The 23932-nt window shown below is 39.1% G+C and overlaps 1 protein-coding gene across 1 annotated transcript in view; it reads right to left on the bottom strand.

Annotated features, from left to right (window-relative positions):
* Positions 1-23598, bottom strand: part of PTPRC (protein tyrosine phosphatase receptor type C) — a 118182-nt gene extending 94584 nt beyond the window's left edge. The window contains exons 1-2 of the mRNA XM_034780075.1: positions 23509-23598; positions 23307-23424 (exon numbers count right to left, since the gene is read on the bottom strand). Of these exons, the coding sequence (XP_034635966.1) occupies positions 23307-23379 (73 nt within the window). The 5' untranslated portion in view covers positions 23380-23424; positions 23509-23598. The remainder of the gene's footprint in view (positions 1-23306; positions 23425-23508) is intronic.
* Positions 23599-23932: the final 334 nt, after the last annotated feature.

Here is a 23932-nt window from a genome sequence, read left to right as displayed (position 1 = left end):
GCAAACTAGATACAATCAACTCAGGATTGAATAAGGACTGGGAATGGCTGAGCCATTACAAACATTGAATCTATCTCCCCTTGTAAGTATTCTCACACTTCTTATCAAACTGTCTGTACTGGGCTAGCTTGATTATCACTTCAAAAGGTTTTTTTTTCTTACTTAATTGGCCTCTCAGAGTTGGTAAGACAACTCCCACCTGTTTATGCTCTCTGTATGTGTGTATATATATCTCCTCAATATTTATTCCACTCTGTATGCATCCGAAGAAGTGGGCTGTAGTCCACGAAAGCTTATGCTCTAATAAATTTGTTAGTCTCTAAGGTGCCACAAGTACTCCTTTCATAAATTTAGTGGTACAGTACAAGCAGTGGAAGTACCAGTTTCCCCACATAGTCCTGCCATTGTTCCTCAATCTTGGCTTGTAGAAGCCACCTCCAGGTTCGGGCTTTATGCCCATTCAGTTCTTGGCCTCTCAGATAACACTGCCAAATGTTGCAAAAATGTGGAGGAGGTGTGTGATATGGACACCTGTCCAATAGGAACTGGATGGAGAACTCCAGATCAGTACAAAAGGCCATTGAACTGCTGTTCAAGAACAGAAGTGAAGACACAGTATAGCATGTTGTAGCTTTTTTTCCAATGCAACACATCTAGCGTGAAATTTTCAAAGTTGCCTAAGAGTAATGAGAACTGAGCATTCAAATCCTTTACACGACTGAAAATCTCAGCCACAAAGTATAGTAATCAGGAAATTAGGGCATTTACACACAAGCATTTTGTTTTAGTTTCATTTCCAACTACCATACAGTTCTAGAATATTATGGGGAAAAACAAAGATTTTGGTACTTTTACAAGCAATTCTAATTATGAATAATGGTAGATATCACTTGAGATTGCTTCTAAGTACAGTACATATATTTAGGTAGACAGAATGTCACTTTCTCATTCCTTTTAATAATTTGCATTATTACCCTACAGAGTTTCTTTTTAAGAACATAAGAACAGCCATACAGGTTCAGACCAAAGGTTCATCTAGCCCAGTATCGTGTCTTCTGACAGTGGCCAATGCCAGGAGCTTCAGAGGGAATGAACAGAACACATTATCACCAAGTGATCCATACCCCGTTGCCCATTCCCAGCTTCTGGCAAACAGAGGCTAGGGACACCATCCCTGCCCAACCTGGCTAATAGCCATTGATGGACCTATCTTCCATTAATTTCTCTAGTTCTTTTTTGAACCCTGTTATAGTCTTGGCCTTCACAACATCCTCTGCCAAAGAGTTCCACAGGTTGACTGTGTGTTGTGTGAAGAAATACTTCCTTTTGTTTGTTTTAAACATGCTGCCTATTAATTTCATTTGAGGACCCTAGTTCTTGTGTTTTGAGAATGAGTAAATTACACTTCCTTATTTACTTTCTTTAAAAGGTTCTTACTTATGAAAACGATCATTTTAATTTAAAATAAACTACAAATGTGGACACTTTACGCAGTCTATTTTGCAAAGATTTTGCATCACAGAATATTACTTAAGATAAGTATATAATGCATGTGTATACTGTTTTCATAAGAAAAACTATGACAATTTAATTCTGAAATTGTTGGTTTCAATAAGGTTGCATTGTTGAGCTGACCTTAAATAAAATAACCATTAAGGGCCACAGTCTTCTCTGGGATTAAAATCAGTGGGATGAAATTTAATCATAATGATCTTAAAATACCTCAACCCAATTTCACTCATACTCAAGTCTGCTGATACTATGCACTCAAGACATGATCCCTGTGGTAGGAGTTGGATTTGACCATGGTAAATTTGTGGCATGGCTGGTCAATACAGTAGGAAGAAGGGCCATGTTCGCCCAGGACAAAAGTGCCTCTAAGACATCCTCGAGATACACAGGATTTGGGGGATCTGTAGAGTTTTGGAACTGAATTCTCTGCTTCTTCTGTGGAGAGGGGAAACTCCTATCCCAATGGGGAAAAAATCAGAGGAAACTTTGCAAGGAGAACTTTGGTGAGTTTTCCTCCCCCGAGAGCTTCATCTGCAGGAAGGTATGAGCTAAGATGGTAGTTCCCAGCTTTTCTGGTCAATATAATGCACCAGAAACAGTATCAAAAAGTATGAGTAAGATTGTAAATAAAGGACATTAGAATAACTGAGGTGAATACAGAATCTGATCATCTTTGAAAAAGAAACATTTAAAGAGGTCAAACAATTTTTTTTTCCAGATTTTACATCAACAATTGCCAGATGTGTGTGCAGCATAGTGAACATCAGTGTTCAGCAAAACCAAGCTATAATCTGTTTCCAGTCATATTTGGCATCTACCTTAACAATTGCTCTATCAAACTTCTGGACAGAATTTATGTACCAGGAAATCAAGATGCAGTACTTCAAATAATCATCCTACTTCATTCAGTCCCAACAGTCTTCATCACAAAAGTAAAATCTCCTGTATCAGTATGGGGAAAAGTCTTTTGGGGGAGGTGGGGGGCAGGGTTGTTTTTAAGCTGAAAGCGGAGCATTTTTTTGTTCTGAAATATGACACTACAGCAAATTGCGTGATAGGTCATTTCCCTAATGATAATATTGCTTGTAGCAAGACAGCATGAATACTGGGTCTGTACACACACTAGCTAAACGTCAGTATCCAATAGAAATGCTATTTTACACACTTAGGTTTGATAGCTCAATATCATTAGAAATCAAAGATGCGCTCTGTCATTTTATGGGTGTCGGTTAAGATACAGGACTATATTTCAGCAGAAGTCTGACAACTAAACTATCTAGACCATCACATTTAATGCAGTTTCATAAAACATTGTAGACTATCCAGATCTTCAGGTTACTCACATTTTGCACATGCAAAACTTCTATTGCCTTTAACAGGAATTTGGCCTCAGTGGATATGTTTACATTGCCATTAAGTCCCACAACTGCTAGTCAGCTGACACGGGCCAGCCGCAGGTGTTTAATTGCAGTGTAGACATACTCAGTAAAGGCCAAATGCTCAGGGCCTATCTTTATAGCCCAGTTCATGCTAGTTCTCATTTGCTCTTCATGTGCCCTAGTAGATGCTTTGTTTCCAAATCACAAAATGAGGTAAAGCTGGTGTATCTGGCACAATATAGAAGTGGCTGATACTATTTATGTTGTTCCTATTTCCCAGCTTATGATACACTCTTTGCATTTGCTGGTGCTCCTGGACATTTGAAGCAGGTTTGACCTTTGATCTTACTCACTATTCCAAGACAGGCAGTTGGCATCCCACCTTTACTTGGAAAAAAGCAGAGAACTTCTTTTGAAGCCAATAACAGTCTTCTCTCAGCAAGAAATGTACTTAATGAGCCAGCAAGAAATATTAATACCTTTTCATCTTTCCCCAGTAAAACAACCCTTGTCTTTGCTGGTCCTCAAGATAAGCTCTTGCACCCATCCCTCTTTTAGGATAAAAGGTATCCCTATTCAAAGAGCTAGCATGGGACTTCTGCAAAGCCACTTAAGTCATGTTTGAATGGTCCATAGGCCTTGTGTTGGCCCCCTGCAAAGGGATGAACTCCACTGTGACCAACAAGCACCAAATGAACAGGCTGTTCTGTTTAAAAGCTGATGGTACAATATGCCCCTATCTTTTTACACTGTTACTTTTTTCTTTTTTTGGCTTGAACTTATGGGCTTGCTGACAAATGTCTCCATTTCATTTATGAAATAATCATAAATTGTCCCAAAAAACTATAAAGCCCAAGAATAAAATAATATTTCCTGTCTGTAGATCTCTCACCTTCTACTTTAAGAACGGTAGTGTAGCCAAATCAAAAGGGTACTTGACTCAGACGCAAGGGACCTGGCTTCTATTCCTCTACTAGTGACTGCCAGTGAGTCACTTTGACTCCCTGTATCTGTTTCTATCTTTAAAAATGGGGATAACAATACCTACTTCCTTGGTAAAGCACTTTGAGATCTATGGATGAAAAGGGCTCTGTAACAGCTAGGTATAACTATGATGGGGCCCTAAAGTCCAGTGACATTACATTTATTAAGCAGCAACATTTTTACACCTTCTATGCATGAAATAACAAAAGTAACAATTGATAATGATGAATAGGTGCCCCAAAGCTATTTCTTTTTATTTAATTGAAAAACTGATCTTTAACATGATTTATTGCAACAAATATGCAAGCCCAAATTCAGTAAATAAATGCTGACCCCTCCAACCACATGACTATGCTTCAAGTTAATATAGTAATATAACACGTTCCATGTTTCTCTTGAGAGGAAACTGCTTCAATTTCTTATGCTAGTTCTCTAGAAGATTAAAATGCTGTTACCATTGAGATTATATCCACCGCAGTGTATGTACTGAGTACTTCTAGAGATCAAGTTATTTCCTGAATGCAGAAATCTATCTAGGATAAAACCCACTAACTTGTACGAAGGTTTTCTATAGTTTGTGCTTATGCACGTAAGACTTGGATCTGTAGAGAATGCTAATAATCCTATTAACTTATGGTAAACCTGAAATGTACTACTACATGTAGTTATGTAATGGAGTAAATATTTTGAGTTGTAATTTTAATATATTTTGTATTTTTTTACCCTGTTACCAAATATTTAGGTTCTGAACCTACAAATGCCATGCACATGCTTAGCTTTACTCCTTTAAGTTCTCCCACTGAAGTCAGTGTTTAAGTTAAACATATGCACAAATGTTTGCAGGGTCAGGAACATAGATTGTAAATCATTATAAACTCTAATATTTTAGAAAAAGATTAGGAGACCAGCGTTGTCATCAGGAGCGCTGTCAGCTTTTCTGCCGCCCTAGGCGGCAGAAGGTCCCACCCCAAAATGCCTCCCCTTATCTCCCACAGAGGAGCACCCCACCCCAAAATGCCCCCCCTTATCTCCCGCCGCTGAAATACTGCCACGGTCCCCACCCCCCCAAATTGTAGCACCCTAGGCAACCGCCTAGGTCGCCTAATGGGTTGCGCCAGCCCTGCTTGTCATCCTTTCTTAGGGTATGTTTATGCCACGGAGTTTATACCAGCATAGCTACCTCGCCATAGCTATACCAGCCTAACCTTGAAGTGTAGCTCCAGCCTATACCAATGGCAAGGATTTTCCATCTGTGTAGAAGCACCACCTCCCAGAATGATGGCAAATATTTTGACAGAATCATTTATCCACTGACATAGCTGCATCTACACTGAGGGTCAGATCAGCATAGCTCCATCAGTCAGAGGTGTATATTTTTCATACCGCAGACTGATGTGCCTATGTAGACCTAACTGCTAAGTGTAGACCAGGTATTAGGAAAACCTTCCACTCACATAAAAGGGAGGTTTGTCAGCATAAGGCCTGCAGGATTGAGGGCTTTTTTTCCTGAATAAATGCCTTATATTGAGAACCACTATTAACCATTATAGCGGTAACCACTATTAATATATGAATAAAATGTACCAGTGAGAAATAACATGATTTTCTTAGTTGCATCACTGCTTCTAACTAAAAAAAGAAAAAAGTGATTATTTAGCTTTAACACAGATATTCATGAATGCAGAACAGAACTATATTCTCTGTAGCTGGAAAAAAGATATATGGTGCCTCTGAACTGCTCTATTGAGAGATTCCATGATGTTTCTAAAATAATTACCTGTTCATTCTTATTACTATTACTATTATTAATAATGCAGGAATGGTACCATTCTGCCTACACTTCCTGAAAACAGATAATAGGTCTGTATGTCTGCCATTATCAAAACATCCATCAAAGGTCAGGTAATTTTCCATACTCATTTAGAAACAAAGAAGCTACCTATTTTGGTAAAACTGTTCCAGGTTTTCAATGTTTGTGCCTCAGACATGAAGCAGATGTAATCAGTGAGAAAATGAAGGCCGTTATTTCCATGACAACATCAACACAGAGGTGTTTGTGTTTACTCAGCCCTGTGCTCAGAATTGGAACCTTATCTTGTCAGGAGCTGAGTGCTAAGAGCTATCAAAACCCTTTGAGCTAAATGTCCCACATCTTTACAAGATCATCCCATTTCCATGGATTCGATGAAGGGATCTCCACAGGACCCAGGACAAATGTGTGGAAAGGTGGAAAGGGCAGGGAGGTCTGGGCATGGAATCGGGATATACAACATCCTGTCTGGCCACCAGTGATACATCTAACAAAAGAGTCAATGTTGCCGGGATTAGATTAACTCTTCCTAGCATCCCCGACCCCTATGCTGTGGGAAATCCACTGGGAAAGGATTCGAGGGGCATTTGTTGATAAGGAAAAACCCTTGCATTGGTACCACTTTCCAAGCCATTGTGGAGGCACAAAACCTCAATATAGACCCATCCTCTTGATCTAGTGGAAGATCTTCACGGATCTGAAGGGGTCTATGGGATGTAGGGACAGAACACCTTATTTGTTCTTTAGTGGAATGATTCTGGAGAAACTCCACAAGGGGAACATCTCTCAGAGGTTTATTTTCAGGAAAGGGTGATCAAGTCCTCAATGTTTACTCAGACCTGAAGTAGGCAAAAATTCCAGTGACTTATAGTAACAAGCCCTAATTATTTATTTCTACATAAAGACTGCAGTTATCTTAATGAAATCCATGATAATCAGAGTTCATTTCAAAAGCACCTAACGTAACTTTGGAACCTAAGTCCCATTTTCAAAAGTGACAGACATTTAGGATCCTTAGTGCCTAAAGGTACATCTACACGGCACATGCAGCCTGTACAGTACATACACTACATAAGCGCTAACATGGATATAAAAAGTGGTGTAGTCGGTGAGCCACTGCTTAGGAGAGTTAAAAGACTCCTGATCCCTTTGGTTATGTACCTGGGTATATACCCTACAGGGCTTTCTACATACCCAAGCAGCGCCTCCCAGTCTACATTGTTATTTTTATCAGCATAGTGGCCCACTGCTGGAGCCTTCCCCTGTGGCAGGGATTGGTCCCGGCAGCAGGGAAAGACTCCAGCAGCATGGAAAGCTACCTCAGGAAGTTGCTGGTACCTTTCCCTGCTACGGGGAAAGGCAGCTCCCTGTTGCAGGGAAAGATTCCAGCAGTGGGCAAAGACTCTGGCAGTGGGAGGCAGAAGGGAAAGGCTCTGGCAGCTTCCTGCTGCCAAGGCTTTTGCCTGATGCCTCCCCGCTGCCAGAGCCTTTCACTGGCAAGTGTAGTTACAAACCACAGTGTGGACACAGCTCACTTTTCACTGCACTTTGTAGCTATATCTGACGTGCAGTGTAGACGTAGTCTACGTCAGTTTTGAAAATGGGATTTAAGTTCACAAGTCACTGTAGATTCTCTTGAAAATGTTACCCTATGTGCCTAGTAAACCTCCTAAAGGAGTGCACCATATCTACCCAAAGTGCTAGCCTAGCCAAAGAATAGAAGGCCCAATTCCAGTGTAAATTTTACTGACATAAATCCAGAGTAATTCCATTGAAGGCAATTTTACATCAGTGCAGCTGAGATCAGAACTTGATCCAGAGTAACTGAAATTTATTTTAACTATTTTATACTCATCTATGCCATTAAAAGCAGTAACATGAAGTATGCAAGACATTTTCTGAACAGCTTTTATACATTCTGAATAGCTGACATAACACTTCATTTTCCTTTTTTCTAGTAGCTGTTACCCCAGAACAGATTAAATATTTTCCAATCTAATGTTTTACATTTGATTGTCCAACCAGTGTACACTTTTCAAGTGTGGGTGGTGTGCTGGGGCCAAAAGCTTTTATAACAAAAATAAATAAACAAAAAGAGCTTTGTATAAAAAACGTATCAGGTGAGGAGAATTATTTGATCATAAAATTCTAATTTTTAAACTTAATGGCCTTCCGTTTGATTTTAATGCTCTATCAAACTGGTGTTATATTGTCCTTATCCAATTAAAAACTCAAACACCAAAATTCTAATTCTATGTTCTTTGGCAATGTCTAAACCTAGCAAAGTAATTTATTTATAATAAAAATAACAGTACTGCATTAGATCTATTTTTAAAATATGAAAAATGTTTCTGTTTTCTGGGAGCAAAATATCTTACAAAACACCCTTAAAAGACAGAGAAAGACAGAGAGAGAGAGAGAGAGAAATTCATAGGAACACTAATATTAATTTTATTCTGGCTGTATAGTTAGTACAGTTATTACAAAATCTTTACATCACAACCATTAATAGCAAGACCCCACAAAATGTACTAAACATCTGTCCCCTGTCAGAGTTAGTTACTGACATCAGGCTATCACACAGACATTTCAGATTAGGGTAGTTTAGCAGAGTCCCTTCAGGCTAGGATAAGGTACTGAAGGAAGTATAGCTCCTCAATAGAAGAAAAGCAGGGAATATCATCTCAAAAGAAACAGGAAAATAGTAGGTCTGGAATCAGATCAATGTACTAAACTATATTGTTTCACATTTTAATAGAAAACAGGCAAATTTTGAATTATGGGGTTATAGTTCAGTCTCAAAGTTCTAGTAAGTCACAATATAAACTCCTGAGATTTGTTCTTTGGTTTATATCATTATCAGAACCCTGTGACATAATTATACCCAGTAAATCACAGATACCTGCTCTTTTTTCAAAATATGATTATTATTTTATAATGTAACAAACAGGTAGCATTACTAACATCTCATATGGAAAGGAAAACATCAGAAGGGCTGTTCTTTGTTCTTCTTTTGATGACTTTAGTCTATAGGTCCTGATTCAGCAAACCACTTAAGCACGTGCACAGTTTTAAGCATTTAAGCATTCCTTCGATAGTTAAACCATTTTCTGAACAAATATTTATCAAAATATAATGGTACATTTTTTGGAACATTTTGAAAATACCATTAAGCAAAGGGTGAAAATGTGTCAGATGTAAATTAGATGATGTATCGCCCTTTCAATCACTGTGGTGGCTCCCAAAGTCAACAATAAAGATTTTAAATGTCTTTAAAATAGACTTTGTGGTGCTGCCCATTTCCTAATATGCCAATTATCATGAAGACAAGCTGTGGGACAATTGTAAGACAAGCTAATGTGACAGATTATTTTCAGAGAGAGCAAATGGTTATTGTCATTAAAGAATTTCTATATAAATCTGAGCAAATATTTTTTTTCTGGGCCGAACCAAAAAATTCTCCCAAATTTGCTTTGAATCAAACTGAAATTGATATTTTTTAAATTTTTCACTGAAGCCAGGACACAGAAAAATGTTGTTTGGAACTGACCAAAACATTTTGGGTCAACCCAAAATGAATTTTTTGACTTTTTTTGTTTCAATGCGGTCATTTGGGGGGCATTTTTCACCTTTTTCTTGTGGTTTTTTTTTTAAATGGCCAAAATTCAAAATGGGACAATATTTTGGAACAAAAATAACTAAAAGAAACATTTTAAAATGTTCAAAATGAAACATTTTGAAACCGAAAAGTTGAACCAAAACATTTCAAAATGGTCAAACCTATTTTTTTTTTACTTTTTCAAAATAAATCAGCCAAGACTATTAATCAAATTTGACCGAAATTTGAAAATATAGTTTCAGACCACCACCCCAAAAATGCATTTTTTTCAGTGACAATACTATCTACTAAAAAGATTTCACCCAGCTCTTTTAGTGTACCATGTATCTGCTTCAGTATTTCAAGACTTTGTAACAATCCCTTTTCAGTGAACATTTTATATCTTACTAATAAATTCAGCCACTCAAATCCCTCTGCAATTTGAAAGTAAAACATTTCCAAAACACACATACAGCTGCATACAACCTGATTTTCAAAAGTGCTTAGCACCACAATTCCAATTATTTAGTTCAGTAAATATCTCCTTCCAATACTGAATGTTGCAGTGTGGATCTGGACCTTACTTTCATTCACTGAAGACAATTTCCAAAGATATCTTTGGCTCCACTTTATCTGCAACATGCACTTCATGAAATGTGATGTCAAACTCTTGCACTCTAGCTGTTAAATCCTGTATTTCCCTTCATACATATATTTTGTGTATTTTTCTTTTTGATGAAGGGTGGAGAGTTTATAGTACAATACTTTTCTGTGTAGGTAAATCTTTTAGGGCAATGACATGTCTGGAGTGAGAATTAATTCCTTATTATTATGTTTATATTTGGTTTTATGAGTTCTCAGACACCAGTGATGAATCTGGGACAAGATTCTGAATAGAATAGAATAGAGTAGAATAGAATAGAATATTGTCCCTTCCCTTAGGTTTGTAGGTACCATTACATACTTGCATTCCATACAGATGGAATATCTGTAATGTGAATTGCATGTCAGGAGCATAAAAATGTTAGATTTTCATACTCTGGCATCATACACACATGGGCATATCTTATTATATACAAAGTACATATACAACACACAGCAACCTGCACAGCTATATTAAAATTCATTTATTTATATGACTGCTAACTAGTTACTATACTGTTACAAGTATGAAACCACAGTGGGTTTAGGGATGGGTTAAACACTGGGGCCAAATAAATAATGTAAATAAGTGCAATGCTTTTGTATATGGTCCTTATATATTTCATTCACATAAGAGAGAATAAAAATAATTACATGGGTGTCTAAAGGTTGTTTTTAGCAGGGTTTTATATTAAAATGTATGCTACCATATTCTCTACTATATCATCTTCTGCAATATAAAAACTGCAAGGGCACAGTGACCAGTATGAATAATAGTTTGCGGCCCTATGTGTGAGAGGTTATTTTGGGTGCAGAGAATGATTCATTATTCAAAGATGGTGCTACTTTGAATAAGATAACAGCAGGTCCGTTACTCAGCAGAAGAAATTAATTGCATAGGGGATTATAAAAACAATATGGCTGTGCTCATCCTCATCCTCGCTCCCTTGTTCCTTCCTTTTTTAAAAACCCACTGTTGTATTTTGCCTTAAATTAGATTGTGAGCTCTTTGGGGTAAGTATTGTCTTTCATTCTGTGTTAGTACAGTGCCAAGGAGAATGGAATCGCCCTGATCTTGATTGCAATCATTAGGTTCAATTGTAGTAATAAAGAACAATAATATAATATTCACGACAGAATATACAAGGCAACAACAGCCACAATGTCAAAAATGCTAATGGCCTGATGTTCCATGTGCTCAGTACCCACTATTAGGGCCACGTTTTCCTCTCTCACTTCAGCACCTAAACAAAGGCCAGACTTTCAAATGAGCTCAAAACCCACCCATCAAAACCTGGAGACTTATTTTGATGTCTAAATGATTGCCAAGCTCTTTTGAACATACTGCCCCATTTGCGGGTGCTGGTCCTAAATACCTTGTATGGGCAATTAAATGCTGAAGCAAAGCTGTAGCATTTGAGGACCCAAAAACTATTTATTGTGAATATAACCAACAGCATGGATATTAGCATTATCTTATCATAGGAAAATAAAGAAAATTCAACAAACTACTGCAAAAAGAAAAAACCACAGAGATAAAATAATACTTGTAAGTTTGAATGCATCATGCTGCTGCCTTTGTGGACTTTCCATTGACGTCACTGTGGAGGTGAGGCTTAGGTGAATAACATTTTGAGTGGGGAGAGAAAACAAGAGATTTAATGTGACGGGGAATGGCTGCCAATGGTGTGAGGTAATGTGATGGGTAACATGCCATTGCTGTTCAGTAAAAAGTCATTTTTAGAGGCTTTGGTTTGCTGACAATCCTTCCCTGGACATAATCCTGTGGCCATTGAAATCAGTCACAAAACTCCTATTGACCTCCATGGCACAGGATCATGTCCATATATGCTCACTCCCCGACACTGACACATGTACTAAAATCCCAAATAGTAGTGTATGCAGGATAGTCTTCAACTACAACTAAACCTGGTAGATCTTGATCACAAACATTAATCATGGCAGGGAGACAAATCCAGCTAGAGCATCTTGATCTTTGTTTATCTAACAAAGCACTCCTGAACTCTTATAGGTTTTGCTATAAAGATGTGAAGTTATTTCCTGAACTGTACTGTGACTTGCAATGTCCTATCTTCCACTCAAAAGGAATCTACAGGCATTGTTTTCATATCATATTGTGACACCCTAAAAATCCACCATCTTTCTTCATATAGAACATTTTTCCTTTTCATTGATTCTATTCTAGTGGTCAAACAGTCCAATATTCCTAACAATATAACATGTCAAATTCAGGAGATCAACAGCTGTATTTCACTGAAATTCATGAAAGTTTTACCTCGGTCTCCCTCAAAACATTGAGTTCACTGGTATCTAAGAAAAATTTCTCTTACCACATGCCGGTCTTCCCTCTTTGTCACCATCATATTTAGACCTTATATCCCTGCCAGGGCTTCTTAAATCTAAGCTGTCTCTTTTGCCTGCCTTTGTGTCCTCTCCAGCACCTGAGTTCACCTTGGCTTAAGTTATTATAGACTCTACATAACAGAATACCACTGGCCATCACATACAGCCACCAGCTAAAACCTCGCCAGGGCATTATCCACTATCTACAACCTATCCTGGAAAATGATCTGTCACTCTCACAGACCTTGGGAGGCAGGCCAGTCCTCGCTTACAGACAACCTGAAGCAAATACTCACCAGCAACTACACACCACACCACAGAAGCACCAACCCAGGAACCAATCCCTGTAGCAAACCTCGTTGCCTACTCTATCCCCTGGCGACTCTGGCGACACCATCAGAGGACCCAGCTACATCAGCCACATCATCAAGGGCTCATTCACCTGCATGTCCACTAATGTGATATATGCCATCATGTGCCAGCAATGCCCCTCTGCCATGTACATTGGCCAAACTGGACAGTCCCTCCGCAAAAGAATAAATGGACACAAATCGGACATCAGGAATGGTAACATACATAAGCCAGTAAGTGAACACTTCCATCTCCCTGGTCATTCTATTACAGATTTAAAAGTCACTATCACTGAACAAAAAAACTTCCGAAACAGATTTCAAAGAGAAACAGCAGAACTAAAATTCATTTGCAAATTCAACACCATTAATCTGGGCTTGAATAGGGACTGGGAGTGGCTGGCTCATTACAGAAGCAGCTTTTCCTCTCCTGGAATTGACACCTCCTCATCTCTTATTGGGAGTGGACTACATCCACCCTGATTGAATTGGCCCTGTCAACACTGGTTCTCCACTTGTGAAGTAACTCCCTGCTCTCCATGTGTCAGTATATAATGCCTGCATCTGTAACTTTCACTCTATGCATCCGAAGAAGTGAGGTTTTTACTCACAAAAGCTTATGCCCAAATAAATCTGTTAGTCTTTAAGGTGCCACCAGACTCCTTGTTGTTTTTGTAGATACAGACTAACACGGCTACCCCCTGATACTATAGACCCTAATATACTGTAGGGGAAAGAGCATCTATTGGGGAGGCTCTTAGCAGGTTTTATTTCTAAGTCCTTTAATTCACTACTCAAGCAATCAAAATGCCCTAACAAACACTACTAGATGAGAAGTAGCACTGACCCAGAACACACTAGTAGCTATATAACTTTATTGCCATTTCACATATTTCACTGAAACCTAAACCACATGCCATGTTTCTTATGTGAAATGTGAAGCAGGTGCAGAGGATATAGAAATGCCTTTTGATTCTGATGAGCCAACACAATTGAACATAGAAGCATTAAACAAAAACCCAACAAACAAGACTGAGCCTTACAATAGCTTATCTATTTTAAGGCCTCTCCCATATATCAAAATGCTACAACTATTGCAATTTTTCTACTGTATATATTCTCCAGTTCTTTTCATTGATTACCAAAAAATTATGATGATATTTTATCATTGCAACAAGATAGCAAACATAAAATTATTAAAATTATATATAATTTTTAAAAGAAAACGTTAATTGGATGTAAATTTTACAAGAAGGACTGATTCTGGGAATTAAATCTCTTTGGTGTATCCGCTCCAAAACTCTATAAAACAAAATGATTTCTCTAGTATTTGTGCATGTTACCTTACATTCATTTTTAAATCATCTAGAAGTATATAGAAAAGAGACTGATACAGAATGGAACTGCAATAGCCAAATCAATGGAGAAAAGTCCAGAAGTAAGAATGGGAAAACTTTCTTTTACCTTGGTTTTTTTTGTTTTTTGTTTTGTTTTGTTTTGGTCGGATTTCTAAAAGATCCTTGACCTGGTTTCCATTTTTGTGCAACCAGTTGATTTCTGAAATAATTTGTACCCACAAATGCTACCATTTAAACATCTAAATTGCCTTTCTCAGTTTGACATTCTTATGGTAGCATTTACTTAAACAAAATGGAAAACACTTTTCAAAATCAGGCCTTTTATATCTATGGTTTCTTGAGGGACATGGTTTTCTGATTCTTGAAGTAGATTGGAAGCCAGGACACCACCGTACCAGTCTGGCCTCTGACAGCGACTCACTGTGTGACTTTGGTTATTCCACTTAACCTCCCTGTGTCCCAATTTCAACATTTGTTAAAATGGAGACTATAGGTAATTCACAGGAGACAAGGGAGGGTTAATCATTTGGGGCCTAGTTCTGCTACTTTTACTCAAGTTGGGTAGTTCTTTACTCTCAGAATAGTCCCACTGATTTCACTGTGGCTGCACAGAATATTTTTTTTTACGTGAGTAGTTGTTACACTGCAAAAACATCACCTTCCCATTGTCGGCTCCTATGCTTCAGGTGTGAGGGCAGAGATCAATCCTATGCCATATATTCAGTCAGTCACTTGCTTTACACTTTCTGCTCTTCTTGTGGCTAGCTCTATGTCATAAGACAAGGTTTCCTGAGATCAGACAGCTTCTTCAGAGTAACTATTTTGTGATAATTTAAGGGCAGTCAGTAACGTTTACCTTTTTAAATGTTAATGAATTGTGGCTCAAAATATCACCATGAGGTAGGTATTATCCACAATTTAGAAAGGGAGAAACTGAGATTTAGAGAATTTACATGACTTAAGCTAGTTCATACAACATGTCTCTGGGACAAGGTGGGTGAAGTAATATCTTTTATTGGAGCAGCTTCTAGTGGTAAGAGAGAAGTTTTTGAGCCACACCGGTCTTCAGGTCAGGGAGAGGTACTCAGAGTCAAAAGCTTGTCTTTCTCACCAATAGAAGTTGGTCCAATAAGAGATATTACCTCACCCACCTTGTCTCTCTAATATCCCGGAACCAACAAGGCTACAACTACACAGCATACAACATGTCTGTGACAGAGCCTGGAATAGAATCCACAGAACCTGACACCCACTTTTGTGCTCTAGCCACTTGGCCATACTCCATCATTTATCTTCCCCCTTTTTTCTTATCCACTTCATTCCTTCTTATCTCCCAACATCTAGAAGCAGTCCAGGAACTCACTACTGCTTAAGGTAACCTGTTTACAGTTTCAAGGGGGTGAGTGCCTTTGCAGTAATTAGTTAAAAAGTGACTTAATACCATATGCCTAAACACCAATCCTTCTGAGACAGAGATTATTGCTATCCTTGTGTATTGCCTTACATTTTCCTGATGATATAGCTTTGCAGGTGCTAGGAGATAGCTAATATATTTAACAATTTGCTAGTTGCTGTACGTAATACAGAAATATTCTTTGATTTGACCTCTCCCTCACTACCTCCCCTATTGTAGCGCTATTAGTCTGATTTGTGTGTGTCCTGTTTCATCACGTGTCAGGAAAAGACTATTTCAAAGGCTATTTAAAAAATTGCTCCACAGAGTCCACATTTTTGTACCAAAAAAAGTCCTCCATGCACAATGAAATATATTGTTAGAGCTGACAACTGTCTATAGAGTGGTGAGATTGAGAGTGAAGAGCACGGTTTAAGAGAAGTCTTTGAATTTGCAAAACAGAAACCCAAGAAAGCATACCAGCTGAGTGTACGTTGACACAGAAGGAATAACTAGGAGCACAGTACTGAGAAAGAAGTAGAAAAGAAAAGGAAATAGATTCTGTAGCTATACAACATTATGGATAATGACACTGAAATGCTCACAAAGTTAGTTTTCAAAACCCTGATACTGAAGCACCCAATCTGTTTTTATTAGAAAGAGAAAAAAACCTGGAAATAGATAAAACGGTTTAACAATTATTGAAACACCAGCGAACATGACCTATCTGCAAGTGCACAAATAACGTGGAAATATATCTAGACACACAATGCAGCAATCTGAGTCTCCATTTCAACTGAGAAAATCAAAGCACTGTAGGTTGTTTTTGTTGTTTAATCTTGATATTTACAGGAAGAAATCGGTGTTTTACTATTTTCAGGGCTTTACACCATTACGTTGCATCAATTTGATTCCAGACTGATTCAGTGCCTGACTTCAGCTTCAAAGATGGTAAACATTCCGTGCAAAAACTGCCTACTAGCTCAGAGTGGTTTTCCCCACTGAAATCACATTAATTAGCTGAAATCAAACATCCTCTTGACTGTTAATCAGACATGAGTGTAACAGCAATGTGTGACAGTGGGCACCCTGAAGTAATAGAAAAGGCAATAGGCTACCTGAGGTGACATATTTCTAGGCTGTACTGCCATTTCCTGGCAGTACAATCCCCATTAAACAGCTTAACTGAGAAAATAACTAAGGCTTTGGCCACGGGTGAGTGAAGACTTAAGAGGCAACAGCCATTTAGGCAAAGTCAGAACTCAGGAAAATTGACAATTAGATATTATAATATCTAACTGGACCACGAATGCCAAAAGAGGACATTACTCTTTATAGTCTTCCCCTGCGTCTACCTCCATGCAACTTCTCACGAGAAGAAACACCTATTAAATACTCCTTCAGTGACTTAATGTGTTAGTGATTGAGTATGAAGGCCTCCAGGTTATTCAATTCACAGAAGTAATGTCAGGGATGCAGCAGGGTCTAGTAGATAGGTCAGGGGACAAGGAGTCAGGAGACCAGGGTTCTGTTTCTAATTCTAACCTCTACCTCGTATGATACTTTGGACAGTCACTTCACCTCCGTTTCCCCTTTCCTCCCTCCCCTTTGTCTGTCTTGCCAAAGCAGGGACTGTGTCTCTCTATGTATTTGTATAGTTCTTAATACATTGGGTCCCTAGTCTATGTTGGGGCCTTTGGAATACAAACAGGGCCGACTCTAGGCACCAGCAAAGCAAGCAGTTGCTTGGGGCGGCAAATTTGCAGGGGTGCAAGAATCCAGCATGGGAGCTGAGAACCAACAGGGGGCCCTGGGAGCTGTAGTTCCTTTGTTAGCTCCCTACCTATAGAGCCAGCCCTGGAGCAGGGAAAGAACTACATTTCCCAGTATTCCCTTGGCCACAATTAACAGGAAAGGGAGGGGGAAGGAGTATGGAATTGAAACCTCATGCTGCAGCTTGCTGTGAATGGTAGAGTCAGAGCCAGCTCTAGGTTTTTTGCCGCCCCGCACCTCAGCCCTGGGCTCCCCCTGAACCCCTGTGTTGCCCCAGCCCTGGACTCTCCCCTGCCCACACCCCCTGCTGCCCCAGCTCTGGCCCCCACCTGCACCCCCCTGCTGCCCCAGCCCTGGGCTCTTCTCCCCCCACACACACCTGCACACCCTGCCGCCCCAGCACTGGGCTCCCCCCGCCCCCCTCCCCGCACCTCCTGCCACTCCAGCCCTGGGCTCTCCCCCAAAGAAAGAATTGGGTGGACTAAATGGACAGTGCACCTCTCTATATGAAGCCTAGCAAGGGAGGTACATGGATCCCACTAGAATTTAAAATGAAAAGTAAGGGAGGGGAGGCTCTACTAGGACCTGGGGAGCTTTAGATACAGTACCAGGCACGTAGGAGGATTTCCACTTCTGAGCCAGAAATTGACTTTTCTTTTCCAGATTTAGCTAATATTCAGAAAGGGAATCTAGCACCTGCCTTCCAGATTTGAACACCCTCAGAATTCAGGAGTGCTCAAGCTCAATTTGGGCAGCTGTTACTTCATTTCTCCCAAATCAAATATACTGATCCACTGTAATTTGCTGTAGAAAAAGTAGAATAAATTGAGCAAGAAATGCTTCCTGGTGGTTATTAGGACTGGAATTGCTATTTTCAACAGCCATTGCTTTTTTTTTTTTTTTTTTAGTTTTAGTTTTATTTGTTTAAAAGGAAGACAGTGATATTGCATTGACAAATTCCCCATAGAAACAAAGAATGGAACGAAAGAAAAATAAAGGCACCTCAACTTTCCCTCATTTATGTAGGACAGTCTTATAATATGCATCCAGATATCCTCCAATCACACAAGCTGAAAATTGTTCCACTTTACTGCAGTTCTGTAACCATATGGGAACCAATCCTGTCTGTGTTCTGTGCACATCCAAAATTCCTGCTGAATGACCCTCCCTGGGAGCGAGTTACCAGAGACCCAGGGCTGGGGCGGCAGGAGGGTGCAATTGCGGGAGTGGGGGGGGAGAGAAAGCCCTGGGCTGGGGAGTAGGGGGCAGCCCAAAATTTTTTTGCTTGGGGCAGCAAAAAACCTAGAGCCGGCCCTGAATACAAATATATAAACATAATAGCATCGGAGTAAAATTCAGAGGTAAAGGGAATGACTGCAGTGTGACATGTTCCAAAAAGAACTTTCCTTCTAATCAAACTCTGCATGGCAGCTCAGTGATTGTAGGAGTATATTGGTAGTACATTCTAAATGTGAGGAATCCAATGGCACCTTAAAGACTAACAGATTTATTTGGGCATGAGCTTTTGTGGGTAAAAAAAAAACCCACTTCTTCAGATGCATGGAGTGAAAATTACAGCTATAGGCATAAATATATTGGCACATGAAGAGTAAGGAGTTTTTACAAGTGGAGAACCAGTGTTGACAAGGCCAATTCAGTCAGGTTGGATGTGGTCCACTCCCAATAATTGATGAGGAAGTGTCAATACCAAGAGAGGGAAAATTTTCACTCCATGCATCTGAAGAAGTGGGGTTTTTTACCCACGAAAGCTTATACCCAAATAAATCTGTTAGTCTTTAAGGTGCCACCGGACTCCTTGTTGTTTTTGTGGATACAGACTGACACGGCTACCCCCTGATTCTAAATGTGGTTTGCTGCATTTCAGTTTGTAAATATAAATGCATTAATGAAGAAATCTAAATGAATTATATGGTTGGAATCACAGGACTGCCATGCAGAGTGTAAAGAAAACTGGTTGGCCTTGAACCAACATCCCTTTCCCTATTTTCCTTAGATAACAGTCAATACACCTCAACAATAATCCTATCACATCGCATGCTCTTCACTCTTCCCTCCCTCTCTCTGTCTCTCTTACACTCCACTCCTCCCTCTCTTGTTTTTTTGTGCTTCTGGTTCCCATCTATTATCATATTTTGAAATACCAGAAGTGAGCAGAGCACTGAAAAGTGACTGACTTGTCACAAACGAGGCCCCTGCCTCAGAGAACGTGCTGTCTACATGCACTATTGAAAACAACACAGTGAAATACCCGACACATTTTCAAGAGACAGGTGGCTGTTGTAAGTGAAAAGTGTCACAGAAGAGAGTGTATTTCAGAACACTCTCTCTTCCCCTCTTCCTCCTCTAATATCTTTCTCTTGTTTTTGCAATTCTGCTTTTTCTAACTACCCCACCTTCCCAGCATTTCAGCTTTCAACAGCTATAACTTATAACTACAGCATGGCTCCACTAGATCTTTCCAAAAGGGTAGCCTGGGTTGCACTCCAGCACAATCCTTCAGACTCTATCTGCCATGCAGGAGGCCAAAGAAGTAGGGGAGTTCTGCCAAAGGTTGTGGCCAAAGCAAAGAAGAAAAGGCATTTAGACCGAGCTCATTAGCTGTTAAGGTTAGAAGTTGTTTAGGCAGTGATTTTCCTGAGGCTGCAGAAGCCTTTTAATTAATAAATAATAAAATAATAATAACAATAAATAATAATAATAAAGTCAAACCCAAATTATTAAGTGGAATTTGGAGTTTCTTGTGAAAAAGGAAGTGGCTCAGTGGTGGGTAAAAGGCTAGTGAAAACTGTTGCTGTGCCAGTTCTTTAGTGAGGGAAAGGACGGCCTGAAGTCATTTGACGAGAGGATGTGTTTAAAAAAATCTGAGAACAATTGTAGCATTTCAAAAGATATGCTTCAATATGCACTACAGATAGACCCCAGAAATACAAGACTTACATTTTGATTGTTTGTCAGAAAACCAAGTTAGACAAAAGAGCATATTATGATACTGATCGTTATGAAGCCCCATAGCATATGCCAGACAGCATTAGGCCCTGATATTACAAGCTGTTCTGTGTAAGTGGACTTGATAGCAACAGACACCGCATTGAAAAAGTGACCTGAATGGGATGTTTCATGGATGCAAATGTCTCCCTGTACAGACCAAGTTTCAGGAATGGAGCCTAAGTGCACTTGGTAATTTGGAGATGTTTTACTTCAGTATCAATATGGAAGTTTTCAATGTTCATTAGAAGATGGGTACTGAACAGCTACAAATAATATTATCCCTATATTTATTACTGACACACTGCAGATGGCCACTTATATTTCATTTCTTGAAATGTCTAACAATATATATAAAAAGGCACCTTTCCCAGGCTCTAGCTATCTTTGACATTCTTTAAAAACATAGGTCAAGATTCTTAAATGTGACTAGTGATTCTAAATGCCTCAGTGTTGGGGTGCCCAACCTGAGACACCTTACAGGGGTCTGACTGGCAGAGGGTGGGTACTTGGCACTTTGAGAGAATCAGGCTGTTTTAAAACATCTCAGATTGGGCCCCACAAATTGAGCCCTCCTCCCCCGCGGCCCCCCCCCAAATATATCACTAGGCATATTTGAATCTTGGCCACAAATCATAAAGTAAAGACAAATCCAGCAACAAATTCACCATTGACTAATAATAACCAGCAAACTATTCCTGCAGCAAGATTAAAGACCCTCTCTTCCCCTCAGTATAACCCCTCGGGCAACAAACCACTCGATAAGAGCTAGCACCTACTCCATCCCTACCAGCCAATGGTAACCAATACAAAAAATATCAAGTCCACCAATACACCTGTCCTAACAGAAAGATCCACCCCCATCAAACTCTTCCCTACCCAATAACAGGAAAAATAGATAGGCATTGAACATGTCTTGAAAGTCAAATGTAAGCTATTTCACACAAGGGGGGGAAGGAAGGAAGGTTACAATGACTGATCATAATTTGTGTCAGTAAGGCATGGGGACAGGAGTCTCTCAAATAAGAATGTGCCAAAATATATAGGGAAAAGCAACGCCTTAAATTCCACCTGGTAACCAACAGGCAGACAGTGCAGATCCCAGAGCCCTGGAGATACATCTTTGATTTTAGTCCCAATGGGACCTACAGTGTTTATACTGTTGGATATTTGACATAGTGGATTCAGTAAATTAATATGGTATGGCTAATCACAAGCAATAACAACTAGCTCTTGTACAGCGCTTTTCATCGGTAGATTTCAACATGGTTTACAAAGATGGTAAAAAGCTTTATCCCCATTTAACAAAAGGGGAGACAGAGACACAAAGGGGTGAAGTGACTTGCCCAAAATCACAGAGGAAGATGTGAGAGGAAAGAATTCCTTCCAAGAAATGGAGACCGAGCAAAGTTTTAAGCCAAATATTTTCTCCCTCATAATTCTCCAATACCTTAATGCCATTTCAGTATTTGAACTTTTACTGACTTTATTCTGTTTTTCTGCCTGCTGTGGCTCCTATAACAATTGTATTAGCAACTTGATAGGGAGGAACTGGCCGAAGCCAGACCAGTCTACATAGAAAAGAAGATAAAATCTGTCTTTTGAGGAAAAGTAGTGCTACCCTCTCCCCCTCGTCCCCTCTTCCAGTCCCCTCTGTTAGCCATTGCATCGACTCACAATAGGGGTGGCCACGGAGGCAGGCATTGACCTGCCCTTGCTGAAGCAAAGGGAGCAGCAGGCATCTGTAGATGTGAGTTATAAAAATGAAAAACGGGAGAGCAGATAAAAAAAGAGAATTCTGCTCTTTTGCTTTATAGTGCAGGATTCACTTGTTTCCATATAATATGCAACAGCTACTAACCAGATCTACTTAGTACACACCCTCCTTAGGCTCTCAAGGATTACAGAACTAATACCCAGACTCCAAACCAGCTAAAAATATGTTAGCAACTAAGGGTCTGATTCTTCTCTCACTTACACCAGTGTAAATCAGGAATAACTCCACTGAAATCAATTAATAATAAATTATTAATACACCTGTGTAAAACAGCTGTAGATGAAGGAAGAATCAGACCATGCTATTTGCTACTATCTGGAATTAAGTAAATTAAGGACCACTTTTAGGATGAACATTGCTTAACAAACAGCTGCCGTAGCTAACATGAATGCGTCGACATTCTCAATTATATAAACTAGCTAACTGGAAGGGTGGTAGAGGGCGGGGGCAATCATGCTGCAACACTGTGCCTTCTTTAATTGAAAACTGTATCATCATAGGATCCAGATTCTACAGACATTGATGGCCATTTGTAATACTTACTACTGTGAATACTGCCATTGACTTAATTGACTACTTACAGTAGCAAGCGCTAAACCTAGCTGTCAATGTTGTAGGATCAGGCCCTTAGACTGTACCATTCTTTTTCAAGTCTGACAAGTGAAGATTGATCTAACTTCACTTATAATGGAAAGTAGCTGCAGACCATTCTAAATTCTAAGTTCCTCTAATTAATTTTCACTAACTACAAAGTTGATGTCCCAACAAAATCACTTTATTTCTTGAAAACTGTCAATGGTAATTACACAAATTCTATAATTTCCCATCACCCCAGTCAGTTTTTGGATTTCTTTGTAGACTCTTTACAATATGAATCTAAATTTGAGGAACTGTATGCCATCTGCATCAGGGAGTGACTTAAATACAAAGAGAGCTTTACATTTTAAAGATTCCTTCAGTGATATTTTTAATGTTTTAAAACAGTGAAGGAATAAAATGTTGACTCATAAAAAATGAACTGGGATTCCACTGAACTGACATTTATAAGAGCTCCAAATCAATTATTTTTTCAAATGATTTGAATAAAAGACAATTAAAATATAAAATGCAAAGCTTTCTTTAAAAAAGTTTATACAATATTCACGGATGGCTACACAGGAAACATTTTTTCTCTTGCACATTCTAAGCCACGTCTTCCTGTTCTAGTGTAGCTTTTGCCACATTATGGCTGCAGTACCAATATATTATAGTTTCTGGACAAAGTTGTCAGTTCTCCTCTTTGCAAAGCTTCAACATTCTGTTTTGCTGAAAGAACTTTATGGTACCAGATTTAGAAAATGAAATATCAGTTGGTACCTACCTTTGACAAAAACATTGTTGTCCAGAAGGGCAAAGCCAAATGCCAAGAGTTCAAGCCACAAAAACATGGTCATATCTGGAAATCAGGCGTATCCTTATGAAACAGCATGTGTCTCTCTCTGGAAAGTAAAATAACTGTTATTTTTCTGTAAAAGTATTTTTCGGCAAAACTTGAATCAAAAGCAGAATAACTGTGCACGTACATTGCAGTGCCTGCTTATCAGTCAGGGAGCAGCTTCCTCTGTCACTCAAGACTAACCACTCGCGATCTCACTATATAGCTAAGTGATGTCAGAGACAATCTTACCTACTTCTTTAAAATGCCGGGTTTTTTTTTTCTTTTCAGTTTCCAGGAAGTCAAGAGGGTTTTTCTTAAGTTGCTGCACTAATGTTTAACTTCCTTAATTCAACCAAATAGATCATTTTTAATCATTTAATCATTGGAAGAACCGAAGAAGAGTTTAAAAGAATTTCATGTTTCAAAAGACCTTAGTACTTCTAATATTAGCTTTTCTGCAACTTAGCTCTGTTCCAGTGCCTGGTCATTCATGAACCATGTATTCTTTCAAGCTATACCAAGCAAGAAAAAATATCCTTCTGAGGACATAATGAATCAACATATTAAGC

Source organism: Trachemys scripta, chromosome 8, assembly GCF_013100865.1.
Source record: "Trachemys scripta elegans isolate TJP31775 chromosome 8, CAS_Tse_1.0, whole genome shotgun sequence".
NCBI classification, from domain to species: domain Eukaryota; kingdom Metazoa; phylum Chordata; order Testudines; family Emydidae; genus Trachemys; species Trachemys scripta.
This window is presented reverse-complemented; position numbering and strand designations above follow the sequence as displayed.